The sequence below is a fragment of the Cyprinodon variegatus genome, unplaced genomic scaffold (assembly GCF_000732505.1).
Source record: "Cyprinodon variegatus isolate N-32 unplaced genomic scaffold, C_variegatus-1.0 Scaffold161, whole genome shotgun sequence".
NCBI lineage: Eukaryota > Metazoa > Chordata > Actinopteri > Cyprinodontiformes > Cyprinodontidae > Cyprinodon > Cyprinodon variegatus.
Genome location: NW_015150614.1, coordinates 174,248 through 187,493, shown reverse-complemented (window position 1 = coordinate 187,493; position 13,246 = coordinate 174,248). Strand labels below are relative to the sequence as shown.

The 13,246-nt window shown below is 36.9% G+C and overlaps 2 protein-coding genes across 3 annotated transcripts in view; both read right to left on the bottom strand.

Annotated features, from left to right (window-relative positions):
• wnk3 (WNK lysine deficient protein kinase 3) overlaps positions 1–3,261 on the bottom strand; it is a gene marked incomplete at its 3' end in the record, with an annotated part of 41,528 nt that extends 38,267 nt beyond the window's left edge. The window contains exon 1 of the mRNA XM_015377900.1: positions 2,766–3,261. The remainder of the gene's footprint in view (positions 1–2,765) is intronic.
• A 2,003-nt stretch (positions 3,262–5,264) lies between these two features.
• On the bottom strand, positions 5,265–13,187 carry fam3a (family with sequence similarity 3 member A). 2 transcript variants are annotated; one of them, XM_015377875.1, is made up of 11 exons: positions 12,920–13,187; positions 11,524–11,555; positions 11,331–11,438; positions 11,009–11,032; positions 10,800–10,926; positions 8,614–8,672; positions 8,471–8,521; positions 8,302–8,386; positions 7,691–7,817; positions 7,321–7,332; positions 5,265–5,882 (listed from the first exon to the last, which is right to left on the bottom strand). In XM_015377875.1, the coding sequence occupies exons 2-11, from the start codon at positions 11,534–11,536 to the stop codon at positions 5,784–5,786; spliced, it is 705 nt and encodes a 234-aa protein (XP_015233361.1). In that variant the 5' UTR covers positions 11,537–11,555; positions 12,920–13,187; the 3' UTR covers positions 5,265–5,783. The 2 variants fall into 2 exon arrangements, with proteins under 2 accessions (XP_015233361.1, XP_015233362.1); XM_015377876.1 differs by lacking the exon at positions 7,321–7,332.
• Between the last annotated feature and the right edge of the window lie 59 nt (positions 13,188–13,246).

Here is a 13,246-nt window from a genome sequence, read left to right as displayed (position 1 = left end):
TCATAAACCAGGGATCTTCAACGTTTGATGGGACAGGTGTTGTGAATGAAACGGTGCCCAGCTTGAAAGAGCTCCTGTGTGTCGCTGAATGTGTGCATTGATGACTGATTTTCTGCCTCCATTTATCTGTTTACTACAGTGTGTTGAATTCATGTTAATGTGGATTTAAAGACATTTCAATTAGTGGAAAAATGGGGGGGAATATAAAAAAAAAGTCTAATCAACCAAAATTTTTGTGACCCCCATGCAGTACTGCTGTGGACCCTCTAGGGGCGCAGACTCCCTGTTGAAGACCTCTGTCATAAACGGTAACTGAGAATATTTACCAGTGCTAGAAAAAGTATTCATACCCTTTAAACTTTTCCATTCTATACTATAATAGGAAAACCATAAACTTAATGTATTTCAGACACAGTAGTACATGACTTAGACATCAACATATTTTACCCTAAACACTTTTATTGCCATTCCTGTTGAGGGTGGTTGTGCTGCTGGAAGGTTATCCACTGTCCTGTCTGTTTTCAAACCCAGCCCTCTTTTAACTAACGGACTTTCTTGGCCCAGATCCCCACAGTATTATACTGCCACTGATGTGTTAACAATGGGTGTGTTTTTCTGTCTGTTTTGAAGAAAAGCATCCAATACGAAGCTGCTGCCACCAACATGCTTCATGAGGGGAAGGTTTCATTCAGGGGGATTTAAAAAACAAACACCATGTTCAGTGTTTTAACTCCTTTCCAGTGCCCCCTACATGGCTTGCAGAAAATTGCAAAAAGAAACCATAATAATAAGGTTGTTTTCTTGGACAGATGCTTTCTTTTTGTCACTCCATCATGTGACTCCATCCAGGGTTTGACTGGGGAGAGCAGAACTAATGGCTGTTCTGTTGAAATATTCTGGATCTAAGCTCTGCAAATCCTCTCAACATTGAATAATACATGAACAGCACCCTTGAATAAAAGCTTTTAAAAGCATTAAACAACTTTTTCCTTCCACTAAATCTTTATTAAAAAAACAACTTACATTTAAAACTTTTTCACAGAATTTGATCTTGACCTTCAAATTAGGTGACCTTTGCTAATATAAAAAAAAAAAAAAATCATCCTTTGTTTTTAGTGAAAATGACCCCAAAAAACTTAAGACAGCTGGGAAGAAAGTTTCTTCTAAATGCCTGAATAAGCAGTTCAGCACATGTTGCCGCTTCTCTGCCTTCGAGAAATATCAAATACCAGCCGCTGGAATCAAACACACAATTGATTGTTCTTGTCCTATTACGGAAACCCAAGGCTCAAAAAAACAACAAGCACTTTTGTCCAATCCAGGTCAAGCATGTGAGACTGGAGTGTAGGTAGTAGGACACACGCAGTACTGTTCACTGGGATGGAGCAAAACAGAGAGAGGGAGAAAGATGTGTGTTATCTAACCCCCTCACATTTTGTCCGCTTTGATTCCCCTCTGCTGGCGAAACCACACAGATCTAGGTGAAAGGAAAGCTTTGTAATCAGCCAGTGATTAACAACTATTAAATATTACTTAAGTGGTCTAATAGTGTGGGACAGTTATATCTAAAACTGAACCCCCTGCCCTATTTATAATCACAGTGCTATAAATGAGGAAGATACCAGAGGTTCAGCAATGTAGCAGAATTAGGGAAGAAAGGTTTGCTTAATTCACACATGCTTACATAACTCTACTCTCTATCTATCTATCTATCTATCTATCTATCTATCTATCTATCTATCTATCTATCTATCTATCTATCTATCTATCTATCTCTTACTCATGTTTAAGCTGTGTTTGTCTTCTGTGATGTATTTATTTTTCTGTACAGCACTTTTGTCAGCTGTGATTTTGTAAATGCTTACGGTAACAATTAAAATTGGATTAGATTGGCCAATGGTTTGATTATTTTCGATACTCAAGAATACACCACGGTACGATTTGATTTTAATAAAAGGTTAATTTTTTTTTTTAACTTACAGGCTAAACAATGTTTCAAATTTGAACTAAATCAATGCAAGCTGTAATATCGTTGTGCATTTTATTTGAGAAAACAGCAAATAACAGAAGTAGCAAAGTTGTACTCCACCTAGGCCTATGAAAACCTGGATGCATCGATACAAAACGAATATTATTTACACCCCTAATATCTATATATCAGTGTGTGTTATTTATATATATATATATATATATATATATATATATATATATATATATATATATATATATATATACAGTATATATATATCAGTGTATATATCAGTGTGTGTTAAAGCCACAGAATAGCAATTTCTACGGCTTTCAGGCTGCAGGCACAAGCTCAAACAGCTTGTATGTTTATTTATAGGGAGCAGCTTGCAAAGCAATGATGTCTGTACGTAAAGGTAACATGAAACACTGCTATTGGCTAACAGGGAGCTCAGCTGACCTGAGGAACGCCGTGCAGGAGAGGCAAAATACAATCTCCATAGAGGGGAAGAGCAGGTGACAGGGTGACAGAAACCCTCCTGGTCCCCTGATGTTGGGACCAGGCTGCAAATCCTACAGTAGAGGAGCCAGTTCCACTTTTATTATGAGGGCCCTACAGCTGGGTCTACGCCACAGTGCTCTTTATATTACAATTATTATTTATATATATATAATTAGCTGTACAAAAGAATAAATACGCTTCAAGTTTAACTCCATTAAATAATAGATTTAAAATAACCCAGTTGTAAGGAATAATAGCACAGTCATGTAGCTGAATAAGAACAAAAATCACTTACCTAAATGTAACGTCGTACCTCATCTGCTCTGCGGTGATTTAATTTAAAAATGACAGCTTCGCCGTAATGACTGTAAACTGGATTTATATTAACGACCGGATTACCTAAGAGAAAACATGCATCACATCTTATGTGTGAAACATTATTTAAAGCTATAGGGGAAAAAATTATTTTCAGAATAATAATAAAAAACACACAAAAAAACAACAACAAAAAAACTGGGGATTCCTGTTGGTTGGTCTGGTCTCGGTGTTTAAAGGCAGGGAAAATCCCCCCAGCACCGGAGCAGCTCCGGTGTCCGTGTGTGACAGCGAGGCAGCAGCTGTCCGTAATCAGCTCAACGTCGGTTCACTCATTTTACCCCCAACTGGCTGCTCGCTGGTCGGCTGTGAGGTTAACGGGAGGCGATAATCCGTAAAATGTCAGTAACTTGTGTCCATCGTTGACAGGAGGACTCCTTCCGATCAGCAGGAGCAGGTTCGCGTGCCTACTGACAGAGCGCTCCCTGCCACTGGGATCATCATCATCATCAAAAACATACGCTCTCACAAAGTGACAGTTAACCGCTGTCACCACTAGAGGGCAGTGCGCGGCCTGTTTATTAGCCCAACCTGTTAGAAATGTTTTCATTTCATTGGAACATTTAAAAAGGTCTTAAAAAACTTACACTCCATTAACAATGTATCAGTAGGGTGTAAGGCTGTTGTGTTTTTAAATATTCAAAAGAAACTAAAACATGTCTAACAGTTGGGGATAAAACATTATGATTTGACTGAATTGACAGTAAAATTCCTTATGATGGCATATTTGTGAAATGAGCCAGTAGAAATTCAACTGAATCAGATTTATGTAGAACTCTGTGTAGGCCCCTTCAATATGTGGAAACTCTTAAAAAAAAAAAAGGAAGAAGAAAACAAAAAAACAAACAAAACAAAAAAAAAATATATATATATTCATCTTCTGTCACGCTTATCCCAAGTGGGGTCGCGAGGGTTGCTGGTGTCTATCTCCAACTATCTACGGGAGAGAGTTGGGGTCCACCCTGGACAGGTCGCCTGTCCATTGCAGGGCAACACAGAGACACACAGAGACAAACAACCATTCACACACACACTCACACCTAAGGAGAATTTAGAGAAGCCAATTAACCTAACAGTCGTGTTTTTGGACTGTGGGAGGAAGCCAGAGTACCCGGAGAGAACCCACACATGCTGAGGGAGAATGTGCAAACTCCATGCAGAAAGACTTGAACCCAGAACCTTCTTGCTGTAAGGCAACAGTGCTACCCACTATATAAAATATAGCGGGTAGACAGTGCTATATATATATATATATATATATATATATATATATATATATTTGAAGGGTTTAGTCTATATTCAATTTCTGGGTTTAATTAATTAATAATAAATAAATAAGTGAACATCATTGATCTCAAAATGGGGAAATTCACTGTCTGCATCTTAACCCATTCCCTTAGGGAGCAGAGGGCTGTGTACAACCTTCTCAGAGCACAAACACGATGCTCTAACCCACTACTAGGCAAACACTCCAACAGAATTATATTTGTATAGTAGAATCTAGAAATTTAGAAAAAGATTATTATAAAATCTAACTGTATTGAAACTGTATAAAATAATACACAAATATATAAAGGTACCATAGGAATAACCCTCAAAACAGACACATACCTCTTCTTCAAATTCTGTGGTCAAGCTGTTTTGAAATTTCAAAATAAAAGTTTAAAAAAAAATTCTGAATGCATCATATTAAAAACTATTATAACTGATAATGTTTGTTATAATAATGATTAAAGACCTTTCGAAGGTATTGATTTTCAGATCAGAAATGTTCTAAATTCACTTGATAGCCTTCATCCCCTCTTGCAGAATAAACTGAATAACCTCTATCAGATGTGAACAGCTGTCGCCCCCTAGTGGCACCTTAACTCTATGTGACGTGCAAAGAAAACAGGCTTGGATTTTGTTTTATTCTTTATTATAGATATTACAGTGCAACACAAACTTGAATGTTTTTTAAGAAAAAAAATATTTACACAAAGCTAACATAACGGAATGCAGATAGTGTTTTGAAATGTGCTTATTGTAAAACAGCTGAAATCTTTTATTATTCACATTTCTCTCTTTCTTAGTTTACAAGAGGACAAATGAAAACAGTTTCTAACAAAAAAAAAAAAAAAGCACAACCACCCAAGGAAGCTTTAAAGCACTCAGTGGGAAAACATTTGCAGACCTGAGACTACAAAACCATTCAAGGCAAACAGAATTTCAATCTTGTTCTCTGCAGTATAGAAATATCTAAAATAAATATTTTTATTAAGTTTATATGTCTTTTAAGGCCAAAGAAATCTGTAAACATGTAGGCAACAACTGGTGCATCAAGTTCTATGGATATTATGGCAGTTAGTGCTAAGTAAAATCGCTTTAGTAGAATATGAATAATATTATGATACTGTATTTAATAATGTGCACATTAAACCTATCTGCAGCAGCCATGGTAAATATTGTGTACCTCCAGGTCGTTTCTACTGTTGATTAGAAACCTGATATTTTTTTCATCCTAAAGTGTCAGCTGAGTTTTGTTAATTAAACCCAGAATTCACTCTTTAGGGGCAGTTTTTAAATATCTTTAAAGGCTTTAAAAAGTTTCAATAAAGCTTCACAATCAGTCATAGTTACACTTTGGCCATCAAAAAAATGACATAATGGTATTTTTGCTAACCATGGCATACATCTTTTTTTCTAGAACATTCCTTCAGCTTAAAAACCGCTAAGGAAGCTTAGTCGGAAATCCTGTACAACCTGATTCCAGCTCAAAAATAATCTGCACATTCAGTTACGTCTTTTTTCCAAAGCAGGTAAAACAAAATAGTACCTGTGGATCCTTCTAAGAGTTTCAGGTATTTAGAAGCTCCTCCGCCTTTGAACAGTCACTGCGTTTTTCTCCGCTGGGACTTCAGGCGTCACAGTGACGTCTGAGAGACTAGTCAGAGCTGAATTAACCTTCGAGGGGTGGCCGCAGGGGAATACAGCCATCCATCTCTAGGGACTCGGGCCAGCCTTCATACTTGTTGCTGCTCTTACTGTTCTTCATCCGCTAATGGAAAGAGAAACAGGCAAACAGAAGTGATGTCACCATGACTAAGATCAGCATCTCAGGCCCTAAACTGACAGAGGTTTCCAGGAAGCAGTCTTAAAACAAGTTTAGTTTCTTATTTTTCTAAAGGTTACTTAAATCAACCACTCAATAATTTCATCTTTAGAACTTTTCTTTGAAAATATGATTGCCAAATAAAGCCATTTTTGACACTAAGCACACTGCCGACTGCAGATTTTCTGTTATTGTCTAGTAATAAATGAAACTTTCATCTTTCAATGCCAAAGATATTGACATAGGTTCATTTCAGAGCAGATCTCACTGCAGAACACTTCATTTCTTAAACATCAATAATTCAAATCACTTAAAACTCTTTTGCTGTGCTTCAAAAGAATTTTACTTTGACTAATAATTGAAAGCTTAAGAATTTGGGGCTTTTTAAGGCGTATTAGAATTCCATTTGTAATATTTGGTTATGGTTTCAGAAAAAAAACACACGCTGGTTGAGGACATGATCTTAGTCCTGGTATTATTCTGGATCAATGTTTGAGGTCTGTCCTTATCGGAAACTGCTCAGCTGATTCAGGTTGGTTGGTTGGTTTCCAGGCAGGCTGTTAAGCATAGTCCATAAATTTTAAAAAGGGCTGAGGAAGGTAAGAAGCTGATCCAAATGCTTAATATTAGCCTGCTTTACCCCCTTGAAAACAATCTAATGTGTTTGTGATCACTGTCTCCCTCGTAGTCCTCTTCTTTATTATTCCTTTCACTGTGTACATTAAAACAGACCCTCAGTATAATACTACCGCCTCCATGCTTAGATTAGATGAGATTGTGTGTTGTTAGTAGGCCTGACGCATCAAAATGACTACTTCAGACATACCTCAAACTATTCCTGTAAAGTTTTGAAGAAAATTAAATTTGGCTACTCCATGTTGTAAACTCTAAGAAACTAGAGCATTAACCTTCAGTATAAACTGATGATAAACCAGATAAATACACAAGAGCTCCAATCTCTTCCAGAGGAGGATAGACTATGGCCTACACGGTTCTACGGTCTTATCTGATCCTCCTAAAGAACTTTGCTTCATTTAAGGGGGACTTTTTTGGGTCAGATGGTGGAACCCTGGATAAAGTTTTGTCATCCAACGGAACGACAATCTTAAACAGCCATCAAAACTATGCTTGGAATGGATAACAGACAAACTGTAAACTTTTAGGATGGCTCCACAATCAAATACAACCACCTTTAACAAATCTGTTGTTTCAGATAAGAGGAGTGGTCAAGTACTAAAAATGTAAAGCTGAAAGCTTATTGATGGTTAGGAAAACTACATGGGTTCTTTGCAGCTTCTTAACTTATAGTCAGAGATGATATAAATATACAGAACTTTGACTCTGCGTGGTAAAAGAAACGTGACAATATTTAAAACTTACGCACCAAGCTGTATTTCTTTAGGTCATGAAGATTGTATGATTATCCCATCAAGACAAAACAAATGAGGAAAACATGCAAATAAAAGACACAAAAGTATTATGATAACCATGACAATCAGAGTAATCAGACCACTTATCAGGTGCTCTATACTTTATTATGCTGCATGAGGTGAAACCAGTCAGAACCCAAAACTTTATTAAGCAGTAGATAAAGAACCACATTCAGCCCACTGAACTTTCAGCATTAAAAAACTTCCATTGCTTCCCATGGATTAAAACTACTGACAACTATAAGATACAGATGAGGCAAAGAAGAATGGCAATGAAGGCTTTCACCAACATTCAGAGCATCATACTAGCAGTGCAGCTCATACCTGCTCAAAGGGGCTCTTATTCTCTATGCCCTTGGCTCCAACAAACACCCAGCTGTCTCTAAAGGCCAGCTCCTTCACAGCTGTGCTGCCGAGCTCCTCAAACAGTCGTCTGGACTCTTCATTCATCCTGCCAAAGACAGGAAAAACAGGCAAGCAGGTACATATTTAATGACAAGTGTCCTTTAAATTAATGCTTATGTACTGAAAAAAATGTAATTTGTTTTTTTTAATGCAGAAAAATATTTGATGCTGATTTTCAGCAAATGCATTAAAGTTTCACTTAATTTGCACCAGAAATACTAAGTATGTAAATTAGCCGGGTCACTGTCTTAATGATGAGAAATCAAGCTACCTTATTTACAAGGGACAGCTTTGTAGCCAACAGTTATAGTTAGACAATTTTGGTTTTAATTTGGTTCACATTGTTACCTCAAAAAGAGGAGTTAAACAAAGTAAGGCCAAAAAAAAAAGATGACAAGCTTATAAAAAGAGATTCTCATTCTGTTTAATCAACTACTCAAAACTTACATTTTCTACATAAAAACTGATTTATTTAAACAAGAGACGTCTAAATGAAAATGAGCTATGCTACCAAAGTCATCGATACTTACTTTGTAGCAGCGTCATCAAATGAAGCAACAAACACGAGGGTTCCCTCATGAAGGGGCCGTAGAAACTTCAGTAAGCTGGACACATCTGAGAGGAAGCGTCAGATGAGTTTAATGTTTCCACCAGTACTGGAATAAAGCTAAGGCACCATTTTCTGCATGGTTTTATTACCTCCTGCCCACATATCAAAGGTTTTTGTCTCCAATAGCTCGCCTGTCACCCCTAAAAGCAAAAATCCAGTGTTAAAACTTCACTATGGCCAGTGGTAAAAATAAACAGACTAGAGTCCACTGTAAGTTTAACATGAGTCTCACCGTTCACCAAAGCGATATTGAGTCCTCTGCCAACGTTGTTCTTCACGCTGCTCATCAACCTAAGAGACAGAGACACAACCCTTCAATCTAGGTACAAATAGTTGATAATCTCATCATAGGTCTTATTTTTTTTGGTGGTTTGGGTTTTTTCCTTTCTTATACAGGCTATTATAATTCCTGATTCTTGTTTTTAGTTCAGATTTCTATACTTTTTTAAATCTTCTAACATATCCTTTTAGCTTTTTACAGATGGGTGAACATATTTGCCCTTTTCTTTCGTCACAAGCACCTGAATGTAACAGCTGCGGCTCAACGAAATATATTTCTTCCATTTCTAATTGTGTTCTCCTCCCTTCTACACTGATTTCCCTGAATGAAGTCCAGCGCAACCAACTACCTTCTGAAGTCAAAATAGGGAAAAGCTCACGTTTGTTTAATTAAAGTGTCAAAATCAACTTTTTGCAAGCCTGTAACTATATAATGATATTGTGGTTTTTTGATTAATAAATGCACATCTGAGTAACCCTCATGAATTCTGCAGCAGCCCCTCTCTGTCCTGGAAAACAAAAAGTTAAAAAGTTGTACCATCTGCACAACTTTTGCAAATTTGCACAGTGACAGCAACTGCTCCTTTATTAGCTCATGTTTGAGTGGCAAAATTTGGGTTTTCAGTTGTGAGAAGCCTCAAATAATCTGCATACTTCCAGAAGTGACACGATACGGCAACATCAAACTACGTATCTTTCTGTTAACATTTATTGTCAAATGAATACTACTCAGTGCCAAATGCAATATAACATCATCTACATGCCTAAAGTTAACTGTTGAAGGATGAGTAAAAACTGCTCGATATAGGACCTTTAAATCTGAGTATAAATCCAGATGTTATATGAAGGCCTCAGAGGTTTGTTAATGAACTATGATGTGTAAACTGTACCATGAAGCCCAATGAACAGAGCAGACAGGTCAGTGGGAAGGATTTGAAGAAGTTTAAAGCAGAGTCAAGTCATAAACAGAGCAATTCATAACGATGAATACAAACAGTGCACAATCACAAGGGGGTTATTTAAGTTTAAGAGGGACTGAAACTTTGACTAGAGTTCATTCAACGATGTATGGCGCTAAATGCTTGGCAATCAAGGAAGGGAAACTTGTTTGAAGCTTAGAAATAGGCAGCAGGACAGCAACACTACGATATAGACAAAGCTACAATGGAATACTTTAAATCAATCATGTTTAAACGTTGTGCCAAATTAGTTGTATGCTCCAACCGAAATCTTTAATCAAACTCCAAACATGAAATATTTTATTAAAAGAAAAAGCGTATCTTTTTTGTAGACAAATGTTAGCTCTTACATGTCAAAAGGATCACACACCTTTCCCTTATTGACAGAAATTTGTATAATTTCTGAAAACATGGGTCAATACTTTTATCTACTCTATAATGACAAGGTCAGGGTCTTTCTCTTCAAAAATGCTGCCTTAGATCAGAGCATATTCATGTTAGAACGGCTCAGTCAGAGAAATACACATCTAAACCCAACTGAATATTGGTGGCAAGACTTGGAGATTGACCTATGTATGCAGATGTTATCTATTCAATAAGGCTGAGCCTGAGCTATTCTGTAAAAAGGATGGAATAAGCTGGTAGCTGCTATAATCCAAAATACCTCCTTCAGTAAATGCTTTGAAACACTGTTTTTACAAAGTCACCTAGAGGGGTGAGGCTTCTGATTAAAAAAATCAAAAAAGCAAAATTAAATCATGTCAAACTTTTCTTCCTTTTTACAATTTTGCACAACCTTAGGTTTGTCTTTTACTTAAAATCTAAATAAAATGAACTAGACAGCATTTTTGATGTAGAAAAATGTGAGAATGTCTTAGAGGGATTACTGGTTATATTTCGGCATCTTTTTACTCTACTTTACTTTAACGAAGCAAACAAAAGGGATCAACAAAGAATGGTATATTAAAGGACCATTGGATTGAGACAATACTTGCATCAAAATCCCCTGAAATACTTGGAGGCCTTATTAGGAGATCAAATAAGAAGAAGAAGAAAAAAAACAAAAACAAAAAACACAGCATAAAGTAAACCAAAATGAATTAAAAAACAGAGAGACAGCAGCAGAGTCAAAGACATGAAAGAAGGAGACAAGATGTTTATACAAAGTGATTAATCTTACATTTTATCTTCCAAGCAGATTTTTGGGCCAATGACGTTTGCAGCTCCAGACACTAGACGGAAAGCTAAATGCTTTGGAGGACAGGGGGCTGAAAGTCCACATTTGTACCTCCGCGGACGCAATTCAGCTAAAATAGATCACATATTAGCCAGCGGTAATTAAATCCACAAACTCACAGTCCCTTGGTCCCATCTCTCTTTCCCACTTACACTGGGTCGGTTCCTCTTTGGAGCCTGAAAAACACAAACGCTTTCTGATTAACAATGAAACCCTTGATTTGATTTGACATCATAGTGTCCTAGATCTCACTAATAGCTGCCAAATGAGTTGATAATAAACTGGCTTTTAACAAATAAAATTTCAGAAACTGGAAGTAAAACCCATTACAATGCTTTCCACCTTACTTTTCCGTCTGATCATACAAATTTCAACCACTTCAGAAAAATATTGAGAACTAACATAAAACCAGACATAAAGTTTCATATTTTTCATAAACCTAGAAATTAATTAATTAAAGATCAGCTGTTTTACCCGTGAAGATGTTTCGCACAGATAAGCTGCCCTCTCCTCCGAATAAGGCGCTGGCGAGCAGCCAGGTGAAGCCCACCAAGAGCAGTACCACCACACCTCGCAGGGGGCCTGTCAGCGGAATAACAACACACAAGTTCAGGCAAAACACACCACAGATTAGACTCACTGGAACAAACCAAACATTGCAGCTCACCTGTCAGTCTCATGATTCACCGTTTCATAGACCTGCAAAGACCACAAAACAGAAGTTAGAAGTAAGACAAAGGGATTTTTTTTATATACAGACACAAATCAGAATTTTATTGAAGATTCTACTTATTTCAATACACCAAACTAAAATGGAAAAACATTACACACAGAACAATTTTAAAGCCTTACTTTTAATGGAAATAAGGAGAGAAAACATTTTCATAAACAAATGTTGCCTTAATTAAAATCATGTTCTACCTGCTAAAAGGTTGTTAGTTTTAAGATACTTTAACAAACAAGCCTCTTTGGAAGGTGTACATTAAAACTATAGAATATGGCTGTGGATGTTTTATACAGGTATGTCGGCTGTTCTGTTTGCACTGCAGCTGCAAAACATTTGAGGATTTTTTTTCCTTCCCGTTTCCAATTTCCTCCCAAAGTTTCTGTCAAAGGAAAACTCTTTTAATGGAATGTCCTTTTTTTCTTCTTTATGGTGCATCCCATGCTGGACTTGCTTGTGCACAGCCGTCTTTACTTTAGGCATGGCGGCACATTTATTTGCATTTTATTTACTTTAACCAAAAACAAAGGACCTTTTTATAGTCTTACTGGGTGCTATTTATAAAGACCTGAACTCTGCCTGGAAGGGCACTGGAAAACCTCAGCTCTTCGGTTCAATTTGGAGGACTTTTTCCTAAAGAAGCTCCCCATCAGTTGTCAAGCAGCAGCCACTCTGGGATCAACTTGGACCTTTAAAGCCTAAACCACTTTCTGAGGATATGTGGTTTATTATTTCAAGTACATAATAATTTCATTAATAAAAAAACAGCTTGGACATTTGGTTGGCTCAACATGGTATTTCAATGACAAATCTCAATGATGAGCTTTTTTGACTTTGAAATGAGAGACAGGGTCTTGACAATATAGAGGTTTTCACATATAATCTGGTATAATATGTGAATATGTGGACGCACTGTAAATACTGTATATATCCCATACACCTTTTCCTTTCTTTAGCACATTCTTCTTATTTGACTATTTAAGCAGATGTAACAAGTACATTTCTCCACTGTGAGATCAATAAAGTCAATCAATCAAAAGTTGTGGGGTTATTTTTTTTCTTACAAATTGATAAAGATAATATTTTAAAACATTTAGTTTAGCATTTCTGCACAGATTCAGTTAAATTTACTTTTTTAAGTCCTTATTTTAGCATATAGATAAGAGGATGGACATGGTGATTCTTGCCCTGCCCTAAAACTATGGGAAGATATGAACATTTGCAAAAGTAACACACAAAAATAACCCGGACAACTAGACATGGGCGCGTTAAATCAACTAAATAGATTCCCGTTCCCTCACATTTGTACGTAGAATTTTAAACAGCAGATTTTACCTACTTTATCAATTCTCGAGGCGAGCTTTCACCGAGCTTGTCTCCTTTGCTGCGACGTATGGGCGGACGGATTAGTAAACTATCGCCCTTTTCGCCGGACTTTCACTGTTTTCTGCGCAGCTTCTTCATTGAGACCGTTTAACAGACATATCTAAATAAAACAATGCAACTTATGACACTTAACCCACTTTACGCAAGACGCTGTCGGCAAGACGGGGAAAAGAAATATGTTTTCATTTGGTAAAACTTCCGGGATGTGAGGCTATCGAGAAGACTCACTCTGCGCATGCGCACAACTGCTTAGGCGAACAGATTTATTTATTTATTGTTT